Genomic DNA, 26,250 nt, shown 5'->3' with positions numbered 1-26,250 from the left:
GAGCTGAAGGGACAGTATGAGGTGGCCCTGGGGACACTGGGCAGGTCCAGCTGGAGGAGGGGCCTGGAGGGATGGGCAGACTAGAGAGGCGAGGCCAAGGCAGGGGAAGTGGGGGCCGTGTGAGCCGAGGTCCCTTCCCAGTGTGGGCAGCCACACCATTGGGGGTGAAGTAGCTGGTCATGGAGCAAAGCTGTAGTCCCAGCTGCCTTGCAGAGATGTTTCAGAGTAAAATGTTTAAAACTGTTTTCCATGTGACCTGGCAGACCCCAGAGCGTGTTTAGAGGTGTTTCATTTTATTCACTTGCCATCGCTGGAGATTTTAATAACCCGGGTCTGAGCATGACAGCCTCACTGCACTGGGCTTTGGCCACGAGGGTGTGCAGTCACTGTTCTGTCTCTGCAGGCGACTCAGCTCACGGAGCGGCCAGCCTGCGTGAAGAAGGACTACTCCAACTTCATGGCATCCCTCAACCTGCGCAACCGCTACGCAGGCGAGGTAGCCACCCGCCGGGTCGGGGCCCTCAAGCGTCCTCTCCTTCCTGGTGGGGGCGGGAGGTCTGTCTTGGGGGGAAGGTTTGGTTCTTGGAAGGAGTGGGAGCTCCTCTCTAGTCAAGTCTTATGAATAAGAGAGCAACACCTTTCTTGGGAAAAAAAGTAGTGTCCGACTCAAGAAGCGCACGGCTGATCTTGTTCAGCCCACGTGCAGACAGCTCTGCTGTAGCTCAGTGTTGGATTCAGACGTCAGGGCCGGGTCCCTGCCCTCGGGGACTGTCCAGAATGGTGGGAGCAGCACTTGTTTCTAGAGGAGGAGTTCCGGGGCACCGTGCGCTGTGGCGGCAGCACCCAGACAAGCGTGTCACTCCACGTGGGCAACGAAGCCCCATGGTCAGGGTGGCCAGGCCACATGAGCCTCCACTGACCTTCCACAGGTGTACGGGATGATCCGCTTCTCAGATGCCACAGGCCAGACGTCTGACCTGAACAAGATGATGGTCCAGGAGCTGAAGGCAGCGTTGGGCGTGGGTGACCCTCAGCACTACACAGAGGCCATGTTCAAGCTGACGGCCATGCTCATCAGCAGCAAAGGTACCGCCCAGGCCTGGGCCACCTTGCTGTCCCAGGGAGCGAGTCTTGGCCACGCAGAGAGCGTGCGCTCCCCCGGGAGATCCCTGCGGCATCATGCACAGGACTGGGTTGGGGCTGTAAATAAAAGGCCAGCACTGTTCCGGCCGGTGCCAACTGTCCTGCTGACCCAGGGAGGCTGTGGGTCGACCCGTTGGGGCCTCTGAACAGCATGCATTTGGTTCCAGACTGTGACCCGCAGCTCCTCCATCACCTGTGCTGGGGTCCCCTCCAGATGTTCAACGAGCACGGCATGGAGACGGCCCTGGCCTGCTGGGAGTGGCTGCTGGCCGGCAAGAACGGAGTGGAAGTGCCGGTAAGACGCCGGCTGCAGGCAGCTGCGGGGTGAGAGGTGGAGAGCCAGTCCTGGCCCCTTGGATGACAAGCATGGAGACCCCGGGAAAGCCCCTCACCCTCCAGGGCCTCATATGTAAGCAAGACTGTGATATTAAAGCCTGCCCACAGGACTGTTACTGGGACCAGAGGGAGTGTGTTAAAGGACCCAGTGGTGCTTGAAGCTGTTATTTTTCCAAAGCTCGGCAGGGGGAGCCATTTCTCCGGGAGTGGACGCTTGTGTTTATCCACAGTGACCCGCGTCCTACCTGCCGACTCTGGGACAGCAGCCCTCCTGCTGGAGGGGGCCCACGGGGAGGGTCTACACACCCTTTCAGCTGATGAGATGAACACCTAAGAACAGATTTATTTTTCAAAGATCCCATTAATTTTCATTAATGGGATTTGACATGTTTTTTCTGAGTTTCTTAAGATAATGAGATAAGTGGTCAGAAGGAGTGTTCTGTGTTTTTTGCCCCTGAGGGTCAGCTGGATAACTTCCAAGGATGGAACTGGAGTGTTCCAGGCGTGGAGGTGGCTGTAGTCGTACCTCCTCACGGAGTTTGTGTCCAGCTCACGGTGGTGGGCGTCTGTGGAGGGGCCAAATCGGGTGTGTGGGGGAGCAGAGGCACTGGCCCCTGCCCCCCAGCAGGGAAGTTGGTTGGGTCTGGACTCTCACCCAGCTGGCTGTGCTGTCCTCAGGGTTCCAGGGCAGGTCCCAGCCTGTGTGTCGAGGGTGACGGCAAGGGGTCTGCGCAGAGTCTTTGTGAAGATGAGCCGACCTGGCCCACCTCATGGCGGCTGTTGTCACTGCAGGGCAGGGGCTCCTCAGTCACAGCTACGTCCCGCCCTGTCAGGACCCGTGCGTGTATTGTCTTCATCTGTGTTCACTGCTGTGTGTGATACACGCCTTGTAACAGTGCTGTTTGTGTTGTCAAATGCTTTTCCTAAGCCTTATGGGTGTTCCCAGACCGTTTCGCATCCTCACGTACCTCTGTAAGCCTGGGTCTGTAGTTCTCCTCAGCGCTTCCTGGGCTGCAGGTGGCGGGAGTGAACTTGCAACCTCGTTCACCTTCATCTCGTGCTTTGGCTGTTCTTCCTGGGTCTGTGGTCCTAAGTTGCCTTTGGCATGTTACACACATCTATCATCTGTTGGCTTGCATTGTTCCTGGGAAGAAATCCACAAATTATCATCCTTTCTCAGTATGTGCTATTGTTTGTTTGTTTTTCCTTTTAGCTATTCTTAGGTTTTTTTAATCTTCGATTTTTAATAGTTTGACTCTGTTGTGCTTGGGTGTGGTTTTCTGTGTATTTTATGTTGGAATTCCTTGAACTTCCTAAATTTAGAGATGTCAGGTTTTTCATCAGACTTGGAAAGTTTCAGGCCAGTATTTCATTAAATATGTTTTTTACCTGGTTCGCCCCTTCTCACTTGGGCTCCAGGGACGCCTGTGGTGCAGACGTTATGACGATGGCAGTGTCCGAGGGTTGTCAGCATTCCGTTGGGTGGTTTTCATTCTTTCTCTTGCTTTGGCCCATTTTCATTGGCCTCCCTCCAGTTCCCTGGTACTTCCTCCTGCCTTATTCATTCTGTTCTTAAACCTTTTTTTATTTTTTTTGCGGTACGCGGGCCTCTCACTGTTGTGGCCTCTCCCATTGCGGAGCACAGGCTCCGGACGCGCAGGCTCAGCAGCCATGGCTCACGGGCCTAACCGCTCCGCAGCATGTGGGATCTTCCCCGACTGGGGCACGAACCCGTGTGCCCTGCATCGGCAGGCGGACTCTCAACCACTGCGCCACCAGGGAAGGCCGTTAAACCATTTTTAATGTATTTTATTTCAGATATCGTAATCCTCAGATCTAGGATTTCAGTTTCTTTTTTGTACTTTGTATTTCTTTCCTGAGAATCTCTGTATCTTCACCTTTTCTTTCTATTTTTTCTGGTAAATCTCTAAACATATTTATGATAATTACTTGAAAATCCTTATCTGGTCGGTTAGTTCTAGCACCAGGGTCATCTGTGTTCAAGTTTGTGACCGTGGACCTGACACTGTGTTTAGAAAAACAGTGGAGACTGAGGGGCCCTGCTGCTTTATCTTCTCCTTGTGCCTGGTGGCTGAAGTGAAGGCCGCACCCCTGAGGGGCTCATCTTGGCGAGAAGGATAGGTTCTTCCTGCTTTACATCACACCTTCACATCTTTCTTTTTTTTTTTTTCTTTTTTTTTTTTTTTTGGCTGCGTTTGGGCTTTGTTGCTGTGCGCGGGCTTTTCTCTAGTCGCGGTGAGCAGGGGCTACTCTTTGTTGAAGTGCATGGGCTTCCCATTGCGGTGGCTTGTCTTGTGGAGCACGGGCTCTAGGTGCGCAGGCTTCAGTAGTTGTGGCGTGCAGGTTCAGTAGTTGTGGCTCACAGGCTCTAAAGCTCAGGCTCAGTAGTTGTGGTGCACAGGCTTAGTTGCTCCGCAGCATGTGGGATGTTCCCAGACCAGGGATCGAACCTGTGTCCCCTGCATTGGCAGGTAGATTCTTAACCACTGAGCCACCAGGGAAGTCCCCAAGGAGGGGTTTTTATGCCAAGCAAATTGCTACGTCATTTGGGGTCTGTCAGACTCCAGTCTGTCCGCTGCCTCTGCCATCATCAGTAGCTCGGCTGGCTTGAGGTTTCGGCCTTGGCAGGTCCGTCCACCACTCATGCCAGACCTAGTGCTGGCCCTGGGCTGTTGGGCTTATCCTTCCCAGGGAAATGTGATCTCTCTCTGGAAAGCAGCTCTTGGCAGCTCTTCACCTGCCCTCCTCAACAGCCCGACAGCTGTGTGTGGGTTTGGCGTCACCAAGCTCTTGCTGTTGGCTCAGGGCTGAAGGCTGTCTGTCTCCCTGCTCCTGGCCTTTGCAAGGACCTGCTGTCCAGGCCCAGCTATGCCCCACACCCCAAAGTAGGGGCCATTCCCCTATATTTCTATGTCTTTAGTATCGTTGCATCCTGGTCTTTTGTTTTTTCTATTATCTGCTAATGTTTGCTGGTTATGGAGCAGTTGGAAGGTATGAGCACAAAGAAGAAAACAAAAATCATCTGTAGCCCCAACTCAGAGGCAGGTGCTGCTGGAGTCTTTTGCATTCGTGGGGAGATAAAGCGTGAGCAATCTTATTGGTCTCGTATAGCACGGGGGTCTGGGCCTTCGTTTCACTGAGACAGGAAGGAGTTCTGGTCCTCTGGTTCTCTAACTCGTAACAAGTGCACAGGCCCAGACTGTCCCCCACCGTCCCGCAGTCTGTAAACGCCCAGACAAAATCCTCATGGCCCTCTCTGCCCACCGACACTCCACAGCGAGCCTTAGCAAATCCTGTCAGGTCTACCTTTTATCTTTAAAGCATCTTCAGAATCTGACCATCTCCCAGCAGCCTGGCTCAGCCTCCCGTCTCTCCCCTGCACTTGGAGACAACCCAGCCCCTGCTTTCCCCCCGGGCCCCTCCACCTTCTCTACACAGAGAAGCCAGGAAAATGGGTCAGATCAGGACCCTCCCGCACCCGGACCTGTCTATGCTGCTTGTGCTCACGCAGAGCAGAGGCGGACGGTGTCTGACCAGCAAGGCCCCTCTGCCCCCTGTTGCTGCCACAGGCACCCTGCAATCCTTGCTGTCCCGGCCCCAGTGGGCTCCTGCTTTAGACTGTGGGTGCCGGTCCCTCCCCGGCAGCGCTGTCCCCAGACAGGTTTTCTCCAGGGCTGGTCTGAACTGCGCCCTCCGCCTGGGGTCTCCCCAGCCGCCCTGCCTGAAACGCCGCCACGCTGTCCCCGCTTCCCTTCACGGCTGTTTGCCCCCAGCAGAGAGCGCCGTGTAGTCTGTAGGCTGCTTCTACTCGGCCTGGACCTGAGTTGTGTTTGTTCACACTCGTGCCCCGAGTCTGGAAGGCAGGCCCTGGCCAAGGTGGCGACCAAGACGGGGGGACAAATGGTGGGTAGGCAACCTGGCAGGCTGCTCCCTTACTCTCCACCCTGCAACACGTTTGGCTGCAGGGGCGACCGCCGGGCGACCATCCTTGTGTCGTGGACGGGCTCCTGTCTGCGCTGGACTCTGTCCTCACCTCATGGCCTCCAGATGGCTTCTGTGCCTGCAGGCAGGGAGGAGGGCAGAGGCGAGCGTCACCTCCCTGCCTTCTTCCTCAGGGCTGCCCTGACTCCCACTGCTCACTGCTGCTAACGAGTGGGCGAGGGGACCTGAGACTGGCCGCCTGGCACCCTGAGCAGCCGTGGAATGGGAGGAGGGGTGGGGTCCCCGCGTCCCCGCAGGGGCTCTGGATGCCCTGGAAGGAGCCGCTGGCTGTTGTCAGGCCACAGAGGCTGCGCCCCTCCGAACCCCTCGCCCAGGCTGGTGGGGTCACAGGCTCCACTTGGCCCCCACAGTTCTTCCCTGAGCCTGGTTAGCGGCATAAAGGTGTCGTGCAGGGTCCCTGGGGGTGGAGAGGAGGAACTGGGTTCTGGAGCCTGCCACCCCCCTGCCACTGCCAGCCCAGAGGCCCTGAGCAGGCAGCCTCCCCTGGGTGGTTTCCAGGCAGTGCTGTCACGGGTGGGCTGCACCACAAAGCAGGACACACTCCTGGCTGTGGTCCAGGAGGGGCTTCTGGTGAAAAAAGGCTGGAAAGTGGGATCATGGGGAGATCTTAGTGATTTTTTTTTTCTTCTTACCTTCCTCGGTTTTCTAAATTTTGTTCAATGAGCATATATTCCTTTTATGATTAAAAAAACAAAACAAAACAAAAAAAACAGCAAGCCTCTTTCTGCGCCCCACAGAGGGGCTAACGCCTGCATTCTTGCAGTTCATGCGGGAGATGGCGGGGGCCTGGCAGATGACAGTGGAGCAGAAGTTCGGCCTGTTTTCTGCGGAGATAAAGGAAGCAGACCCCCTGGCTGCGTCGGAAGCCAGTCAGCCCAAACCCTGTGCCCCTGAGGTTACCCCTCACTGCATCTGGATCGATGTACGTGCCCCCCTGGCTCCCCTATGCTCCACCCGCTCTTCCCCAGGGTCGGGGGCTGCCCCGGGACTCGAGGTTGAAGACTGCCCCACCTGGCGGGTAGCTGGCCCATCTCTCTCCCCAGGCCCCGCCGGTCTCTTCCCGCTGCCCCACAGACCCCACCTGCCCTCCTGTGGGCCTGAGCCCCTCCTTGGCAGGCAGTGGTGGCTCCAGGGTGGGCAGCCACCTGGCCCCGCCAGCAGCATGGCCCTGCCAGCAGCATATCCCTTTCTGTCCAGTTCCTGGTGCAGCGGTTCGAGATTGCCAAATACTGCAGCTCTGACCAGGTGGAGATCTTCTCCAGCCTTCTGCAGCGGTCCATGTCTTTGAGCATCGGGGGCACTGCGGGGAGCATGAACCGGCATGTGGCGGCCATTGGGCCCCGCTTCAAGTGAGAGCTCACCCCAGGGCCTGCTCCCCCGGGTTTCCTGTGGTTGGTCACTTGTTCACCAGAAACTGACCGAGCCCCCAGTACCTGCAGGGCCCCTGGGAAAGGCATCCGCACATGATGGCCGGGGCCACCACGCCCTCTCGGGGCTGGGGACATGGGCCAGCGTGCTGTCCACAGCAGGGAAGTGTGCAGGAGACGCTTCACATGGGGACCCGGCCAGCCAAACGCTGGGGGTGGGCAGCAGCAAAAGGATTCTGGTGACACATTGGAGAGGGAAAAACGGCCAGCTGTGTGGCAGAGCCTGGTGTAACAGCTCAGGCCCATTACCCTCTGAGGCCAGTTGTGCCAATTGCACACCAAGCCCTGTGCAAAACCAGCCACACCAGGGGAGGGCACACACCCCCATAGGCAGCATGTGGCCCACTGGGCCTCAAACCAGGTGTGGTGGTCAGGGGCGCTGTGGACACAGCAGGAGGGCCTGGCCTGGCATGGGGAGGGCTCTTGACTGGGCCTGCAGATACCTGGGGGGTCAGATGGAAGGAGGGTGAGGGGCCCCTGCAGGTGGGCACCACTCCCCCTACCTGTTCCCCTCCCTGAGCTCTTGACTCATGTTCCTGCAGCCCACTGGGCACCCCCTCGGCCCGTGCTTCTCAAACCAGTACCCAAGGGCTAGTTCTCTTTTTCCCTAATTTCCAGTCTGTCATGGACCTATACTTTTACAAATTGCAATGAGAATGGGTTAGTAGGAGAGGATCCATGCTGGACCGTCCCAGCCATGGGAAGTGGCCATGGAGACGAGCAGGAGGGCTGCCCGTTCCTGACCAGCGCGTCTGCGGATGCCTGCAGGGCAGCCCTGATCTTGCAGAATCCAAGCAGATTGTTCTTAGAACCTGAGTTCTACCTTCGTAGTCCCCGTAGGTGATGGTACCTCAGGGAGTGGTTTGCAGTTTGTGGGACCAAAGCTTCTGGCCGAGGGGCAGAGTCACACACGTTGTTTTCCCCCCAACAAAAGTGAAGGTTTAAAAAACCTTTCGTAAGGCATCAGGGTACAGTAATCCAAGATGGGTGACCACCTGCCTGATCCACAGCCCTGGCGGGAGGGCTCTGCCGCCCGCAGGTGGGCCCTGAGCTCAGGGAGAGGTTTGCAGGGGGCGCCACTCGCTGACTGGGGCCCTCTTGCAGGCTGCTCACCCTCGGCCTGACCCTCCTGCACGCGGACGTGCTTCCCAACGCGACCATCCGCAACGTGCTCCGCGAGAAGATCTACTCCACTGCCTTCGACTACTTCAGGTGCTGCCCCCACCCCCCCCCCCAGCCCCAGAGCCTGAGTCACTCAGCCTGCTGGGTGCCGACCCCCTGCTTAGCGGCCCGACTTGTCATTAGGAGGCTGCGTGCCCCACCTCGCCGCGCTTCCTGACTCCTAGACCCTGGCACTCACCCTCATCCCTGGCTGTTTGCAGTTGTCCCCCAAAGTTCCCTACGCAGGGAGAGAAGAGGCTGCGTGAGGACATAAGCATAATGATTAAGTTCTGGACCGCCATGTTCTCAGATAAGAAGTACCTGACTGCCAGCCAGCTCGTTCCCCCAGGTGAGCCCCAGCCTCAGCTGTGCTGCATGGTCACCGGAGGCCCACGCTTGCCCGGTCACGTCTTCTCTGGCCGCTGCTGGGGAGCAGGAAGGAGGGCAGGGTCTCTAAGCAGACAGGCAGACACCCCTCGGTGTAACTTCCCAGTGCCGGGCCGTTCACAGGGGCCCCCTGTGTGCCCCACGGTCTGTATTGGACTACGGCCTGTGTGCTGGGAGGGATAGGGCACGGTCCATTGTCACCTGGTGGGGCCAGTCTTACCGGCAGGCGACTCCAACATGGGGGGTCGTGGGAACGTCCCCCGAGGACAGGCACTTGCCCTGCAGCAGTTGGGGACCAGGGGCAGTTTTCTGGAAGAGGTGACATGTGAGCTGCCTCTCGGAGCATGGAGGGTGGACGGGGTCAGGGAAAGGCACTGAAGTGGGAGCCGGCAGCCGCCCCGCAGGAGGAAGCCCCGCTCTTGTTTCTCTGAAGCATGTAGCTGGTCACGCACCCAGGCTCGGGGAGGCGCATGTCTCCGCAGGCAGACACAGGCGGACAGCCTGGCCGCCACAAAAGGGAAAAGCAGGCACAGTAATTGTAAGCAGCTCTTGGCTCCACTCAGAGCAGGGCAGGCAGCCCTGCCATCTGTCCCCACGGGTCCCTGAGTCATCGCCATGTAGGAGGACACCAGGAGGTCAGTGCCATAATTGATCAAGGCGGCTCCTCGATTTGCTTTGCTTTGGGCTCAGGGGAACATAACACAGTTTAGAAAGCTTCCATCTGCAGTGGTTCATGAGGAACTTTGCAGACGCCTGGTTCGTCCAGGGAAGCCGCCACTGGCCGTTTCCCCCACCTGCTCTCCCACAGCTGCCTTGTCTGTGGTGAAGGTCCAGACACCTCTTTCTAGAATGCTGTGTCTGCCCACAGATAACCAGGACACCCGGAGCAACCTGGACATAGCGGTTGGCTCACGCCAGCAGGCTACACAGGGCTGGATCAACACCTACCCGCTGTCTAGCGGCATGTCCACCATCTCCAAGAAGTCAGGTCGGTGGGGCTTTGCTGCCGGGTCCCTTGGGTCCTCGGGGTCATAGAGCAGCTCCAAGGGACACTCTGTGCCCTCCCCCTCCGTCCCCAGGCATGTCCAAGAAGACCAACCGGGGCTCCCAACTACACAAGTACTACATGAAGCGCCGGACGCTGCTGCTGTCCCTGTTGGTGAGGCCCGTGCGCCATGCCTGCAGCACTGGGGTGGGGGAGGGGCGTGGGCCATGCAGAGGCGCATCCATGTCTGTGTCCCTCACCAGGCCACTGAGATCGAGCGTCTCATCACGTGGTACAACCCACTGTCGGCCCCGGAGCTAGAGCTGGACCAGGCTGGAGAGAGCAGCGTGGCCAACTGGAGGTCCAAGTACATCAGCCTGAGCGAGAAGCAGTGGAAGGACAATGTGAACCTCGCCTGGAACATCTCTCCTCATCTGGCCGTGCAGCTGCCAGCCAGGTGGGCTGCCTGAGAGGCCCTGCGGCAGGTCCAGCACAAGGCACCTGGCGGGGGGAGGGCACGTGTCACAGCCAAGGACTGTAAGGGAAGAGCCATCATAGCCCCAGATGCTCCCCAGTCCTGTGCAGTGGTGGGGTCTGTCCTGCCGGGGGCCCAGCACCCTGGAGCCCGAGGAGATAACATCAGGGCACCCCAGGGCCTCACCTTGTTTGATGAGGAAAGGAAACACCTGTGGTTACTCTGGGAGGTAGGCCTGGCAGCCAAGTGTCCTGTGAGCTATCCTGAGGCAGCTCTTAACAGGGACAGGACTCAGGCTGGTAGGTGCTGAGAGGGGCTTCCCAGGCCCCCTGTGCTGAATCCCAGTAGACTCCATGTGCCTGTGTGCAGGGTGGGCCTTTCTTCCCCAGAGCCCATGCTGCATACTTACTGCTTCCTTCTTTGGGTCCTAAGTCCTTCTCAGGACAGGATCGGTCACACCTGAACACTTTGCACCCACCCTCCCACCTGCTAGTGTGCCTTCTGGCCCACAGGTGCCACACCGTGGATGGGTACTTTGGGGGCCAGGCCAAGGGAGGTGTCCTTGGAAGGATCATTCCTGCTCCAGGGAGTTCTGCCCTTGGGTCACAGCCGGTCACAGTAAACACCATGTCAGTAGCCACAGTGCTCAGATGTCACTGGGTGTTGGTCCACATCCCTTAGTCCAGGGCTCCCCCAGCCCCCATCTTCGGTGTCTGCCACCCACACCCTCTGTGCCTGCAGGTTCAAAAACACAGAAGCTATTGGCAATGAGGTGACCCGTCTGGTTCGCTTGGACCCAGGAGCCGTTAGTGACATCCCCGAAGCCATCAAGGTAGCGTGGCGGGTAGTGTGCCAGGGCCTGGTCTTAAGTGCACAGAAACACATCTGCCTCCAGGGATGCCTGAAGGCGAGGAACACAGCCAAAACCCACTGACCTCAGTGGTACCACGATTTTTCCGATCTCTTGTGTTATCTACTCTTCGGATGAAACATTTACTGTGTTTACAGTAGAAAAACGTTGAGTGTATTTCACCCTGGTTGAAGTTGTGCTGTTGTATGTAATGTGTCAGAAGCTGTTATAAATGCCTTGCGGTTTTCACTCCTTGGGGCCATCCCTGTGACTCCCTGCTTCCTCTCCAGTTCCTGGTCACCTGGCACACCATCGACGCCGATGCCCCCGAGCTCAGCCATGTGCTGTGCTGGGCGCCCGCAGACCCACCCACAGGCCTGTCCTACTTCTCCAGCATGTACCCGCCGCACCCACTCACAGCGCAGTACGGGGTCAAAGTCCTACGGTCCTTCCCGCCGGTGAGCCCATCTGCTGGGTCGGCCTCGGGGGGCTGCCCAGCCCCACGGGGGGACGAAGGGCAGGCCTGATCGAGGGTGAGGATGTGTCCTGGGGGTGGAGTGACAGCAGGGCCAGTCCAGGCGGGGTGGGGCCCTGGGACCCCTGTCCTGCGTGTGCTCTCACCCCTCCCTGAGTCATGGCTGCTCCTCCCCCACCACACAGGATGCCATCCTGTTCTACATCCCCCAGATCGTGCAGGCCCTCAGGTATGACAAGGTAAGGCATGCAGCATGGGCCGACCAGCCTGGAGGGCCGGGCGGGCAGCGGGACGGAGCCCAGGAGCAGGGCCACTGAGCTGGGACCTGGGCCCGAGGTCTCTCACCCCCATGTGGTCGTCCAGCGCCCGAGGCCCAGTCCTGCTGTGCTGGGTGAGCAGGTTCTGGAAACATTGCTGGCTGCTTCCTCAGGGTGGGCAACCTGGCCTGGGACCTGTACCTGCTTGGATGGGGGTCTCAGCAGGTCCCCTAGCTCCCAAATCCAGCTCCCCGTCTCCTGGGGGGGAGTGGCCAAGGGGTTGGAGGAGACAGTGTGTGTATTAGTGAGCTCAGGCCACCCTGGCAAAGTACACAGACTCGGGGCTTAAACTACAGGGAGCTCCTTCCACACAGTCTGGAGGCTGGACATCTGAGATCCAGGTGTCAGCAGGGCTGGTTTGCCCAAGGCCCTCTCCTCGCTGTGTAGACGGGCGGCTTCTCCCTGTATCCCCACATGGCTCTCCCTTTGTCTGTGTCCTAATCTCTTCTTATAAGGATACAAGTCAGATCGGATCAGGGCCCCCTACTGATCTCATGTAACTTCATCAGTTCTTTAAAGGCCTATATCCAAGTACAGTCACATTCTGTGGTGGGGGGGAGGACTTCAACATATGAATGGGGGGTGGGGGCGGATAATTCAGCCGTAACAGTGTACATGCACATAGGGGCCTGGCACAGGGCCTGGACAGAAAACACCCACGGGGTGACCACAGCCCAGAGCCCTCACCACCCGCGCTTCATCCCGGTGCCACCCTCAAGCCTGCATCTGAGGGCAGCAGCGTCTACCCCTCCTGCTCCTGCCCATATACCCCCCTGCCCTGGGCCCACAGGGCCCCAGAACACCCCATGCCCCAGCCAAGCCTGGAGACCCTGCACTGGAGGTTGCACATTCATGGTTCATCTTTAGATCTAGTTGCTGGGTTAGAATTGGGTTATTTGAAGTTTGACCTGTTTGGGAAGCCCACCCACCCAAGTTGAGGACATCTGTCCAAGGAATACTTTACCAGATGGGCCGCAAATGACTGTGGGGAGGGAGAGGCTGCCCCCCAGAAGTCTTCCAGAAAGGCCAGCTGCCTTTGTAACCTAGGACATGGGAATTCAGCCTGAGCTGGGAGTGACGTAGGGTTTTCTGGGATCCGTCCATCACTGGGCAGCATCTTCTAGACACCAGTCCACAGGGGCGCATTTGAAACCCGCCTGCCAACGCATCGTGCTTGACGACAGCAGAAGCTGGTTAGAGTCCAGGGCTTAGAGTCCAGAGGAGGGAACAGAGGAGACAAAAGCTGGCACGTGCCTGCATAGACAAAGACCCCGGCGGCTGGCCAGCCAGCTGGACTCGGGCTGGACTCCGCAGCCCAGGAGAGGTGCTCACAGCCGGCACCGCTCGACCACACTTCTTTCTGCGTCTGCCAAGCATGGAGTCATTGCTGCTTGGGTGAGAGTGGCCTCTCTTGGTGGAGTGTGGCCAGCCTGGGCTGACCTTGGTTTCCTACAGATGGGCTATGTGCGGGAGTATATTCTGTGGGCGGCATCCAAGTCCCAGCTCTTGGCACACCAATTCATCTGGAACATGAAGACGAACATCTATGTGGATGAAGAGGGGCACCAGAAAGACCGTGAGTGCCCGTCCCTCGGGCCCCACCCCGTCCTCACCACCTGCCCAGGGTCATCATTCCTCCACTCCCACCTCTGACCCCTTCCTGGCCCCCAAGACTCTGAGGCTCCGTCCTGCAGCTCCTCAGGCAGCGCTTCCCGAACCAGGTCGTCCCAGGACCCTCACACCCTTGAAAACTACAGAGACCCTCAAAGAGCTTGGGTTTATGTGGCCTTTGGCCATCCATGGTCACCAACATTAGAAATTAAAAATAGAGGGCTTAAAAAAATAAAAATAAAAATAAAAATAATAGAGGGCTTCCCTGGTGGTGCAGTGGTTAAGAATCTGCCTGCCAATGCAGGGGACAAGGGTTTGAGCCCTGGTCTGGGAAGATCCCACATGCCGCGGAGCAGCTAAGCCCATGTGCCACAACTACTGAGCCTGTGCTCTAGAGCCCGCGAGCCACAACTATTGAGCCCGTGTGCCACAACTACTGAAGCCCGCGTGCCTAGAGCCCATGCTCCGCAACAAGAGAAGCCACTGCAATGAGAAGCCTGTGCACCGCAACGAAGAGTAGCCCCTGCTCGTCGCAACCAGAGAAAGCCTGCTCGCAGCAACAAAGACCCAGCGCAGCCAAAAAAAAAAATAGAGACCCATCTCACATAAACATAACTTTTAAAGAAGTGAGCGAGAAGAGTAGCATTGTTTAACACGTTTACAGGCCCCTTTAGTGCCTGTGGGAGATGAGCTCATCAGTGCGGTGGGAGATCCCCTCACTCTGCCTCTGCATTTCATGTCAGAATATGCTGTTTGGGCTGAAGTGGCTGCAGGAGATTGGGCCTTGCTGACCCATAGTTGGAAACAGAGCAGTGTATGGTGTTCAGGCCCCCATGGGTGCTCCCCGCCAACGCTACCAAGCTTGGCAGGACGGTTTCTCGGTTTCAGTGCAGTGAGGGGTCTGAACCGTGTTGTGAGCCTCACTCTCTGTTCATCCAGCCCCTGCTTGCCCTGCACTCGCCCCTCGCAGGACCTATAGCACCCGCTGTGGTCACACCCAACGTGCAGGGTAGGGTCTCCAGCGCTCACGCGTTTCGTGACACAGTTACTTAAGGATCCCGTGCGTGGAGCCCCAGCTGCCTCACAGGACAGAAACGCTTCTGAGTGCTGGGAAGCTGTCAGGCTTTTTTGTCAAGTTTAACAAAGTTTTGTAGTTGTTTTCCTTAAATGGCAGATTCATTTTATTCATTTTCAAGAAAATATCTGCCATAAGTCTACGTCTGAGTGACTTTACCTTGTCTCTTAGTCACTCCTTCAAGTAAAAATGACGTTCCCTGGAAGAGGGGACAGTCAGATGCAGGTGCTCCCCTGAGACCACCACACGCTTCAGGTGCGGGCCCCGTGAGCATCTGTGATCCTGGGGCCCTCCACTCGCCACAGCCTCACGGGCGTCAGCACCCTGAGGAGGGCAGACCTCCTCTGGGTGGGGTCTGGAGAGAGGGTCCCCGGGACTGCAGGCTCACCCTCGGTTTCTCTGCAGCGGACATTGGCGACCTCCTGGAGCAGCTGGTGGAAGAGATCACAAGCTCCCTGTCCGGCCCGGCCAAGGACTTCTACCAGCGGGAATTCGACTTCTTCAACAAGATCACTAATGTGTCAGCCATCATCAAGTAAGTGGCATCTTCTCCAGGCCTCACTTGTGGGAGCTGCCCAAGGAGCTTTGTAGACATGGCCCCCTGACGTCCCCCGCTAAGGAACAGCCAGACAGGGAGTCTGCTCCCGCCGTCCAGGGCCCCTGCAGGCAGAGCAGATACACAGAAAACAACATCTCAGGTTCACTTTGGGTCTTGCCCAAGCCTGAGGACATCTGCTCTCCAGGTTCTGATGGTCCCCATGGAGTTAAGGAAACGAGACTCCTTTGCAGACCCGAGGTCCTTTCTTGATTCACCTCCTGGGCCCCCATTCACATGGAGCAGACGCCAACCTTGGACATCTTGGCCACCCATTTGTGCAGGATGGGGCCCCGGAGTTGTGGATACTGGCCGGGCGCCTGGGGAGGCAGCAGGGGAGCCCTAGTGCCGTTCCTCCAGGCGCCTAGTCCCCACACTGTCCCCAGTGCTCAGGCTCCCCCTCTACCCCATCACTGCGGGCCATGTGTCCCATGGTCCTCTCCTGACGAGTTCTAAGCAGAGCAGCAATGTGGCAGCAGAGATGGAGGGTCAGGGTGGACTCCTTGGGCCTCTGTCACGTGAGAGGCGTGATTCCATTTCACTCGCCTTGTCATGGGGCACAGAGGTCTGAGGGTCTGCCCGAGGCCACACTGCCAGTAAACCACGGAGCCCGCAGCCTGACCCCCACAGCAGCGCACACCCCATTCCCCCGCCCCAAGTGGCGGAGCACAGGGCTAGGGCCCTCGGACAGGAGGGCCTGTCTGTGCCCCGAAGCCACAGACAGCAGCATCTCATCTGTGTCTTGTTCTCCAGGCCCTACCCTAAAGGTGACGAGAGGAAGAGGGCTTGTCTTTCGGCTCTATCTGAAGTGAAGGTGCAGCCTGGTGAGCAGGGCTCGAGGCCAGTGAGACGGGGGTCTGGGGGGCCCTGGGTGCCCGGCACCCCTCTCCAGAACCTGCCTCTGCCAGTGGTCACTCTTGGTTCTCCTAGCTACAGCTGTTTTCTGAAGGCTGAGGCCCTGTCCTTGGCAGCTGTGGTTCTAGAAGGTTCCTGAGCTCCAGTGTAACAGAAGCAACGCAGGCCACACAGTGGGCTTAGGGAGGAGCGGGGTCATCCCAGGTGTGCTAGGGCCTGTAGGATGAGGGGGCCCATGACCCCCTCCCTGGTGCTCTTGCTACGTGGTCAGATCCGTGTCTTTTCAAGACAAGACGGGAACCCAGACGTCACCGCACAGCTCTCTGTTCTTAAGTGTCTCACACACTTGTTCTTCAAAACCCTGGCCTTGCACACTTGCCCACTGCCCGCCTCAGTGGTGGGCACCAGTGCAGGGCCCTGGGTGGGCCTCTCCTGACCGTGCTGAGCCCTGCCCAGCCCCGCCCCAGAGAACACTCAGCCTCCCAGAGGACACCATGCTGCCGGGTCGTGTCCCCGAGGCACTGGGGAGCCAGCTGGGCGCTAGAGCAGAGTGGAGCTCAGGCCGTGTAAGGGAGGCTGGGTTGGCGAGGGAAGGAAGATGGATGAGGTGGGGTCCCGCATGCTCCCCAGGGGCCCAGTCCCTCCCACCAGGACCCCGCCTCAAGCACCCCCACCTCCGGGGGCTCAGGGAACTGTGGTCCCTGACCAGGAAGGGCTTTCTCTCGACCTGCACTGACAAGGTCGATCTGGGGGTGTCACGTGGGTGGGCGCTGGGGCTCCTGTGTCCTGTGGCATTGGCAGCCAGTGGCCTGAGAAGCTGAGGGTTTAGGGTGTCCTCTTGGAGAAGCGTCTGCGGGAGGTGGTGGCCCCATGTGGAACGTCCCAGGGAAACGGCACAGAGTCAGGGAGGACGGCCTTACCAGCCTCGGAACAAGGAGTCGGTGGTGCCGCAGGCAAGGCCCTTGAGGCCTCAGCACAACTCCGTCTGCTGGGAAAGCCTCATCCTGCTCGGGCCCTGGAATGTCCCTTCTGTCCCCTCACAGGCTGCTACCTGCCCAGCAACCCCGAGGCCATCGTGCTGGACATCGACTACAAGTCCGGGACGCCCATGCAAAGGTGAGGCACCCCCCGCAAGCTCCCCCTCACGGGCTCCCATTCCCTGTCACTTGCGCCCCGTTCTCTGTTGTTTTCCAGCGCTGCAAAGGCCCCGTATCTGGCTAAGTTCAAGGTGAAACGATGCGGAGTTAGTGAACTTGAGAAGGAAGGTCAGTGGGGCACGTCCGATGTAGTTTGGGGTCCCCATGAACGGTGACGGCCTCCGGCCAGTCAGTCTGGGCCCTTGTCTGGGGGTGGCAGGCACGTGTGCAGTGACAAGAGGCCCCGGGGAGGACTGGTCGGCTTGGCTGCCATGCGAGTGACCGCAGGCTGGCAGCCTCCACAGCAGGAGTCGATTCTCTCCCAGTCTGGAGGCCGGGGTGTCAGCCGGGCCCTGCTCCCCGCTGAAGTGCTGGGAAGGATCCTTCCAGCCTCTTCCCGGGACAGGGCATGGTTGTTCCTCAGCTGTGGCTGCCACATACATCACACTCTGCAGTTCTGGGGGTGGGGCATGAATGGGGGGAGCACAGCAGCACAAGGGTGTTGGCCCTGGGTCCTCGCTCCTCAGCTGTTCTTAGGAAGAGACCCTGGCCCCGTGGCCCCACCCACTGACCCCCGGTGTCTGCTTCCTTAGGGTTTTGCAGAGATGATCCCTAAGGTTCTGTGTTGCTTCAGGCACATGATCAGGGCTCGCCCCCAGCATCCTTAGAGGGCCTCTCTGCCCGCTGCTGACAGGCAGCCTCTCCCTCTGCAGGTCTGCGGTGCTGCTCAGACTCCGAGGATGAGGGCAGCACGCAGGAGGCCGATGGCCAGAAAATCTCCTGGCAAGCAGCCATCTTCAAAGTGGGAGACGACTGCCGGCAGGTAGTGGGCTGGGCAGGCAGGGCAGGGGCAGGCCCGCCTCTCTCCAAGGCTCCAGGCACACTTCTCAGCATCACACAGAAATAGGAATCCTTGGTTCCCCATTTGGTTCTGTTGCCTTGGAGTACATCAGGGCTTTCTGCTAAACCCCTCCCGCTGTACACCCTGGCTGCTCAGGGGGAACTACCCCGGGGGGATGGGTGCCCCTTACACCCACCGCCAGGCAGTGCATCCTCGCAGTCTGCCCAGGGAGCAGTGGGCAGTGAGACTCACCGGGGCCTCCCTCCCTCCTCCCCCTCCCCCTCACTGGGCAGGGCCGCAGGCACCTGGAGCCAGCGGCCCACTACCACCCGGAGTCTCTCCTGGTTCCCAGGACATGCTGGCCCTGCAGATCATCGACCTCTTCAAAAACATCTTCCAGCTGGTTGGCCTGGATCTCTTCGTCTTTCCGTACCGGGTGGTGGCCACCGCCCCTGGGGTAAGTTCCCCAAGCAGTTGCTTGGGCACTGCCCCTGTCCCTCGCCCTGTGGTGTGCCCGCAGCCTCAGCCTCGGCCCTTCCTCCCTAGTGCGGGGTGATCGAGTGCATCCCTGACTGTACCTCTCGGGACCAGCTGGGCCGCCAGACCGACTTTGGCATGTACGACTATTTCACACGCCAGTACGGGGATGAGTCCACGCTGGCCTTCCAGCAGGTGGGCATCAGGGCAGCCCCACAGCCCCAGCTCCCGCGTGGGTCAGCACCCTGTTTTCCAAGTCCTCGTATGTCTGGGGGTAAAACCAGGGTATCTGTAACCTTCCTTGGGATGAAAGGCGTGCCTCGAGAGGGGCTCCCCAGGAGAAAGCTGACAGGAGTTGAAGGGGGGAAGGGGCCACCGCCCTGCACCTCAGATGCACCCACTTGTCACTCCAGCTACCAAGGTCTGGCTTGCTGATCTAGACGCAGGCTCAGGGGTTCTAGGGTGCCCGCAGGCCCAAGAGGGCACAGCTCCGGGGCATCCTGAGCATGCTGTCTCTGCACAGGCGCGCTATAACTTCATCCGCAGCATGGCTGCCTACAGCCTCCTGCTGTTCCTGCTGCAGATCAAGGACCGGCACAACGGCAACATCATGCTGGACAAGAAGGGCCACATCATCCACATCGGTGCGTGGGCATCCTGCCACGGGGGCACCAGGGCAGGGGCTCTGGGGGTTGGGGAGCTGGGCTTCCTTTCCAGCCGCTGCTCCCCAGCGTCCCCAGGAAACAGCGGCTACAGGGCATACACCCAGCTTTGCCCTGCAGCTGATCCCAGCACGATGGCTCTTTGGGGTATTGCAGACTTTGGCTTCATGTTTGAAAGCTCCCCGGGTGGCAACCTTGGCTGGGAACCAGACATCAAGCTGACGGACGAGATGGTGATGATCATGGGGGGCAAGATGGAGGCCACCCCCTTCAAGTGGTTCATGGAGATGTGTGTCCGCGGCTACCTGGCCGTGCGGTAAGCCCCGCGGATGGGGCGGGGGGCAGGGAGGGGCTACCATACTGGACCTGTTCATCCAGCAAGCCCCGCCCACCCCTCAAAGCTCCCCTCGGGTCATCTCAGGCCTTTGGTGGACACAGGACTGGCGTTGGGGTGGGGGGACGCACGGGAGGCCCCCCGAGGCCTCGCCTTCCGTCACGTCTCTGCCACCTGTGCCAGCAGCATCTTGCTCCAGGCATCGGTGACCCGCCATGTTCTGCATCTCCCAGGCTTGGCCTCGCCTGCCGACGCCTTGGGGCCCCTCTGAGCACCCCACCTGCCCTTCCTCCCTAGCCTGAGCCCCTGCACCCCCAGGCTGCGTGCCAGGGACTCAAGTCCTGGCTTCCGAGTGTCATGTGGCCGAAGCCACAGAGCAGTGTGGGGACACCTGGACTCCAACCCGAGTCTGCTGAAGCCTGCATGGCGTGTACGCGGTTCCCTTCAAGAAGGGAGGATCCCTTCCTCAGCCGGGCACAGAACCACGGCAGGGGCCGAGGGCAGGCCCTGGGCAGGGGCTGCATGTTGACCACAGGCAGGGCCCCCACCCAGGTTGGCCTCTGTCCACCTCCCTCCCTGCCTCTCCCCAGGCCCTACATGGACGCCGTCGTCTCTCTGGTCACTCTCATGCTGGACACGGGCCTTCCCTGCTTCCGCGGCCAGACAATCAAGCTCTTGAAGTAGGTCCGGCAGGCAGGCCACTTGGGGGCGGCTGTCCCCTGAGATGGGAGCCCCTCGAGTGCTGGTAACGGGGACTGTTATTGAGGCCAAGTGCTCCCCCTTGGACGCCCAGACAGACGGGGTCCTGGGTGAGGTGCTGTCCCCAGACCTCCCGTGTGTGAGGTGCCTTGGCTTAGGTGGAGGATGTACCCTGCGGCCCTTCGTCCCTCAAGGGTGTGTCTGGGCCAAGCCCTGGGGCTGCAGTGGCTCAGCCCCCTGCCAGTCCTACCCTGGCCACAGGCCCCTGGGCCCGGGAGGTGCTGGGAAGGGGCCCAAGCCCTCAAGGCCAGCTGGGAACCGTGTCCCCACAGGAGGCCAGGCCACTAAGTGCAGCCCACCGGCCAGCCCACGTCCCTGCGGGGAGGGCAGCCTGGAGCCCTGGGGGCGGCAGCCCTGACACGGCCCTTCCCCCCGCCAGGCACAGGTTCAGCCCCAACATGACAGAGCGAGAGGCTGCGAATTTCATTCTGAAGGTGATTCAGAGCTGCTTCCTCAGCAACAGGCAAGTCACCCTGTCCTGCCCCACCCATGCACCCGTGTCACCTATCCAGTGTTCAGTGGGCACCTGTGCAGGCCCACACCTGGGCCAGGTGACAGGATGCACTGCCCTGAGACGCCCGGCCCAGCGGGGCAGAAAGTGAGTTCTGAGAGGCCTCATCCCCCTTCAGCTGCTGTGTGGGCCGTGACAGGAGGGGCCTGGTGGGGGAACTGGGGCCACTAGAAGCGGTGGGGCCAGGCCTCAGTGACAGGCCTGGGAATAGGCTCCCAGGGGCTGTGACAGTCGAAGGTGGCCTTGAGGTTTCTAGGCTCAACAACAGGGTGAGCGAGGGGAGTCCAGGCCCTGGGAGGTGCAGAGGCCCCAGGCCCACACCCTGGGGACAGAGAACGGCTCCAGTGGACCCGCCGAGGTCCAGTGGCACAGGAGCGCCACTTTGTTTCGCTGACTGGGGAGCAGAGAAGTGGGGTGGCTCGGTAGCAGGAGGGGTTTGGAGGGCGGCATGAGGCAGGCTCTCCTGATGGTGATATGAGGCGGGGGGGGTGGGGGGCGGGGCAGAGGGGGAGCGCACAGACCCCTTCCAGCCACATGCCAGGCCCCAGGGCTGGGAGTCAACTCCCTACAGACGCACCCCCAGGGAACATCCCAGGCCCCAGGACCGAGGGCAGGCGTCTGGCTGAGGAAGGGCATCCTCTTGAGCCCACTTTGGGGCCCATGAGCAAGGAGACGGGGCAAAACAGGGAGGCTGTGGCCATGGGTGAGGGAGCAAGTGTCCCAGGGAGAGAGGGGCTGGTGGGCGGACAAAAAGTCCACGATCGGGCACTCGGCCTCCAGGGGTGTAGCAGGGCGGCTCAGGGGGTCGGGTCCCCAGACCAGCACAGGCCCCTCACAATCCCCTCTGCTGTCTGCTCCCAGGAGCCGGACCTATGACATGATCCAGTACTATCAGAACGACATCCCCTACTGAGGGGCAGAGTGCCGCAATCACTGCCTGCTGCTACGCATGGCCTGCCACTTCATCCGATGGACAGATGGGCCGAGATGCCCCTGCAGAGCCCGGCAACCCGCTGCCTCCCAAGGTGTCCCCTACATGGCCTGTGTGGCTGGAATGACAATCAGAGCCAGTCTTTGCACAGGTGTGAGCTATGCTTGCACTGGACACATTCCCTACCTGTCTTGTCTCAGAGGTACATGAAGTATTTTCTTGTGTATAAAAAATGGAAAAATTATATTCAACCTAAGATTCAACCAACGTGAACAAAATAAAAGCAAAAAAACTGTGTTGGAACCAATCCAATCCTAAGTGCACGTTCAGCTGGGGGTGGGGGCCGCCTGCCCAGGAGCCTTGCAGCCACGAGGGGCCATCCCTGGTGCCCTGGCTGTGAGCTTCACAAAGACGACTCACCACAGCACAGATGTACAGAAAATAGCACTGTATTTTCCCTGATGGCTCTCAGGGCTCCCGCAGAGGCCACCCGGCCGCCCCATTCTCATCTTTCCTCCGCAGGCGTTGCTCTGCATCCTGCCTCTGCCCCGGTCCTTCCCGGTGTCCCTCTCGACCACCTTCAGGTCCTCTACTCCAGGACACCACCATCCTCATGCATCAGCCTCCCCGCAGTGTCCATCCCCACCCACATGACCCTCCAAAGACCCAAAACTTAAAAAACGATGACAGAATATCTAGAAATAAGTCACACAAAAGATGGGCTAAAAAGCAGGTAAGGACTTCCCTGGTGGCGCAGCGGTTAAGAATCTGCCTCCCAATGCAGGGGACATGGGTTCAAGCCCTGGTCTGGGAAGATCCCACATGCTGTGGAGCAACTAAGCCCGTGTGCCACAACTGCTGAGCCTGTGCTCTAGAGCCCGCAAGCCACAGCAGCTAAGCCCACATGCCACAAGTACAGAAGCCCGTGCGCTGCAACAAAGAGTAGCCCCTGCTCGCCACAACTAGAGAAAGCTTGCACACAGCATCGAAGACCCAACACAGCCAAAAATAATTAATTTTAAAAAGTAATTAAAAAAAAGCAGGTAAGATACAGGTGAAGAGACAACCAATCAATGAAAGGCAGAACAATGAAATTACCAAAAATGAGGCATAAAGAAAAGGAGAGTTGAATGAGACACTCCAGTCACCCACGACAGGATTCCAGAGTTGGTGAAAAACACCTACTCAGCTGCAGGAAGCACAGTATAAATAAATACAAAGAAGCAGCCAATATGTAAGTTAAAAGAACTTTTTAAAATATTAAATTAATCCAAAAGAAGGCAGGAAAGGAAAAAAAATAAATAACATGGGACAAAAAGTTTCACAGTAGCAGATGACAGTCCCACTGCATCATTAATTCTGTTAAGTATGGACAACTGAGCAGTCAGGAGGCAGGAATTATAAACATGGATAAACGTGAGACCCAATTACATGCTGATGACAAGCACTGCACTTTATAGTCACGGACCTGACGCAGAAGTAGAGGAAATAGATTCACCATCATTGTGTGTACATGTGTTTCTGAAGAAAAATTTGACAGAATTAAGGGGAGAAATAAACTAGTAGAGTTGGAGATTTTAACATCCTTCTCTGCACAAGCGATAGAACACAGGATGCCGTCACACATGTAGCCCTGATGGTGATGAAATGCAGTCCGTCAGCAGCAGCACCCCATCCGTACCTGTTCACCACGTCAGGCTGATCCCACGGAATTGTTAGGAATCAATAAGATATCTGGAAGAACCCTAAATACTTAGAAAGAGTAGAACCGAAACACCAGACAAAATACATGTAAGAGCCAAGGGGATGATCCGAGTTAAATGCTTTAAGGTCGTGTTTGGGGAGGTGGGTAGAGGTGAGTCCATTCAAGTAGAAAGGAAACCAGAATATCGGGTGTGACTTCCAGAAAGATCAAACAGAAAACCAGGAAGAGGGGGGAGCATAGGAAGTGCAGGACGGACACACTATAAAATGTAGAAACACGCAAACACAGTAGAACTGATTTGAAACCACAGTACTTGGAAAGGAAGCCTGTCAAACTGGCTTTAAAATGAAAGTCAATTGAATGGCACATCCAAGACTCTGGCAATATGGCAAATTATACATCTTGAAAAGTTAGAAATGCTATTTACAGTACTGGGTAGAAAAATCTAAATCCACAAGCTGACAAGCAAATAGGTTTCTTTAGAGACAAAAAACAAAATGAAATTTAAAATCTTAAGAACAGTCAAGTTCCTCTTTCGATGATGCAGGAGACAAAAGACCAACCCAAGAGCCTGATACCTTCGAGGAGTTTCTGGGGAAGCTTGGTCCACACTCAGGACGGGGTGTACCCAAAACATCACTCCCTTGATGTGAGTGTCTGTGAAAAACTCTGAAATGCTTAAAGGTGATATACTGACAGCTGTCCCCTTAGACAATACAGTGTTTCACCAGCTCTGTTCAGCTCTTGGCACTGGGGGCCCTCGCCAGTCTAGTCAGGCCACAAAAGGAAACAGTGTAAGAATCTGGAAAGGAGAAATAAAACTCAGAAATGGCCCTTGTGTACATAAAAATCCAAAATAATCTGAATATATTCTATATTCAAGGTTCAGGATACAGGTTAATATACAAAAGTCAATTATGTGTGTGTGTGTATGTGTGTACATATATCTTACAACAACAAAAATGAAAACAGTACCATTTACAATTGCACCCCAAACATCAAATACCGAGAAAAATATCTAATGACCTATTCATAAGAAACACTGAAAACTACAAATGTTGAAAGAAAGAAGATCTAAACAAATATTCATGGGTTGGAAAACTCAACATTATACAGATGTTTGTTTCTCCCCAAATTGATCTGTAGTTTCACTGCAAATGCCAATCGAAATCCCAGAAAGTTCTGTAGTGGAAATTGGCAAGTCTAAAATCTATATGGGAATGCAAAGGTCAAAATATAGCTATTTGGATCTTGAAGACCCACAAGCTAGATATCAAGAATTATCCTTAAGCCATGGAAGTTAAGACACTGTGGCTTCCTGGTTCAAGGAAAGACAAGTGAACAGTGGAAGAGGTGAAGTCCAGGGACGTATACCCACATACATGCAGACACTGCAGAGCAGTCAGGGAAAGATGGTCTTTGCAATAATGGTGCATTAACTGGATAGCAGTATAGAAAATAACTCAACCTCGACTGCCTACCTCACATCAGACATAGAAATTAATTCCAGGCAGACTGGAAAGATGTATGTTAAAGGTAAACTTTAAAGGCTTTTAGAAGAAAATACAGAAGCGTGTCTTAATGACCTCAGAACACACACAGATTTCTTAAGCAAAACCAAAACACTATAAAGGAAAAAATTAAATTGGACTCTATGAAAATACATGCCACAGACGTGGGAAGATATTTGCAATTACCTATATCTGTTCAAAGGACTTACAGCCAGAATATATGAAGAACTACTAATGGGCTTCCCTGGTGGCGCGGTGGTTGGGAGTCTGCCTGCCGATGCAGGGGACAGGGGTTCGTGCCCCGGTCCGGGAGGACCCCACATGCTGCGGAGCGGCTGGGCCCGTGAGCCATGGCCGCTGAGCTTGCGCGTCCGGGGCCTGTGCTCCGCAACCGGAGAGGCCACGACAGTGAGAGGCCCGCGTACAGCAGAAAAAAAAAAAAAAAATTCAGTAAGACACAACTGAATAGAAAAATGGACAAAAAACCTGAACAGGCATTTCACAAAAGACGTTGTCCAAACAGCCAATAAACATAGTAATAGGTGTTCAACTTAATTAGTCATCATTGCAAATTAAAACCACAATGTGATACCCACTCACCCCCCTGCCTGTCTGAAACATAAAAATGATACATAACGTCAAGCATTGGGGCATGTGGAGCACCTGGAACTCAGTTGCTGCTGCTGGGTGTAAAGCATCCACCAAGGCTGAGCAGCTCAAGCCAGCAGTTCCCCGCCTACACACATACCCGACAGACGTACGAAATCTGTGCAGGAAATAGTGTCCTGAGGTCACTACTCCTAACAAACAAAACCTGTAAATGACCAAAATGTTCTTGGACAAGAGAGAAATCATTGTGGTTATTCATGCAGAAGAATACAGGGCAATAATGGAAATAAATGAACAACTGCAGCAGGCAGTGTGGATGCTGCTAAGCAAAAGGTACTTGCTGAATGACTCCATCTGAGGTTCCAGAACAGGCACCATTATTTGATGGTGTTAGAAATCAGGACACAAGTTAGTTTTGAAGGAGGGAGCCACTAGGAAGGCAGGGGGAGAATCAGGTGCTGGTAACATTGTTTCTTACTCTATGGAAATTCACTGAGCTACATACGCTGATGACTCATGTTTTTCTGTGTTAAAATTATTGAGGTGTAATTTTTTTCATCATAAAGCCAAGATGGGTCTCAATATGTAAGGAAGCAATAATGCCAGTGTTACATACTATCCTTCAGAAAAGAGAGGAACAAACACTTCCCTATTCATTTTTTTATGAGGGCAGCACAGCCCTGATATTAAAAAGGACCTTCTGGGACTTCCCTGGTGGTCCAGTGGTTGAGAATCCGCCTTCCAATGCAGGGGACGTGGGTTCGATCCCTGGTGGGGGAACTAAGATCCCACACGCCGCAGGGCAACTAAGCCCACGCTCTCTAGAGCCCAAATGCTGCAACTGGAGAGAAGCCCAAGTGCCGCAGTGAGGAGCCCACACGCCATAATGAAAGATCCCATGTGCCACAACTAAGACCCGATGCAGCCAAATAAATTAACTAATTAAAAAAAAAAAAAGACAAGGACCTTCCAAGAAAATCAGAAGATAGGGCAACATCCCTCTCATGAACACAGGCGCAAAAGTCTTTAACTAAATATTAGCAAATTGAACACAATGTG

General features: G+C 56.7%; 1 protein-coding gene across 2 annotated transcripts in view; it reads left to right on the top strand.

Moving 5' to 3' along the window:
- Positions 1–21,664, top strand: part of PI4KA (phosphatidylinositol 4-kinase alpha) — a 96,381-nt gene extending 74,717 nt beyond the window's left edge. The window contains exons 30-55 of one of the 2 annotated variants that reach the window (XM_060119707.1): positions 404–496; positions 930–1,086; positions 1,311–1,438; positions 6,266–6,424; positions 6,700–6,851; positions 8,034–8,141; positions 8,312–8,439; positions 9,346–9,465; positions 9,557–9,636; positions 9,726–9,919; positions 10,679–10,769; positions 11,078–11,245; positions 11,448–11,501; positions 13,035–13,155; positions 14,671–14,800; positions 15,614–15,684; positions 16,759–16,831; positions 16,910–16,980; positions 17,565–17,674; positions 18,045–18,149; positions 18,239–18,364; positions 18,693–18,813; positions 18,988–19,147; positions 19,756–19,845; positions 20,304–20,387; positions 21,297–21,664. In XM_060119707.1, the coding sequence (XP_059975690.1) occupies positions 404–496; positions 930–1,086; positions 1,311–1,438; positions 6,266–6,424; positions 6,700–6,851; positions 8,034–8,141; positions 8,312–8,439; positions 9,346–9,465; positions 9,557–9,636; positions 9,726–9,919; positions 10,679–10,769; positions 11,078–11,245; positions 11,448–11,501; positions 13,035–13,155; positions 14,671–14,800; positions 15,614–15,684; positions 16,759–16,831; positions 16,910–16,980; positions 17,565–17,674; positions 18,045–18,149; positions 18,239–18,364; positions 18,693–18,813; positions 18,988–19,147; positions 19,756–19,845; positions 20,304–20,387; positions 21,297–21,348 (2,946 nt within the window). In that variant the 3' untranslated portion in view covers positions 21,349–21,664. Of the gene's footprint in view, positions 1–403; positions 497–929; positions 1,087–1,310; positions 1,439–6,265; positions 6,425–6,699; positions 6,852–8,033; positions 8,142–8,311; positions 8,440–9,345; positions 9,466–9,556; positions 9,637–9,725; positions 9,920–10,678; positions 10,770–11,077; positions 11,246–11,447; positions 11,502–13,034; positions 13,156–14,670; positions 14,801–15,613; positions 15,685–16,758; positions 16,832–16,909; positions 16,981–17,564; positions 17,675–18,044; positions 18,150–18,238; positions 18,365–18,692; positions 18,814–18,987; positions 19,148–19,755; positions 19,846–20,303; positions 20,388–21,296 lie in introns of those variants that run through there. The other variant, XM_060119708.1, reaches the window with a different exon arrangement.
- The last annotated feature ends 4,586 nt before the right edge of the window (positions 21,665–26,250 follow it).

This window comes from Mesoplodon densirostris, chromosome 15 (genome assembly GCF_025265405.1).
Source record: "Mesoplodon densirostris isolate mMesDen1 chromosome 15, mMesDen1 primary haplotype, whole genome shotgun sequence".
NCBI classification, from domain to species: domain Eukaryota; kingdom Metazoa; phylum Chordata; class Mammalia; order Artiodactyla; family Ziphiidae; genus Mesoplodon; species Mesoplodon densirostris.
This window is presented reverse-complemented; position numbering and strand designations above follow the sequence as displayed.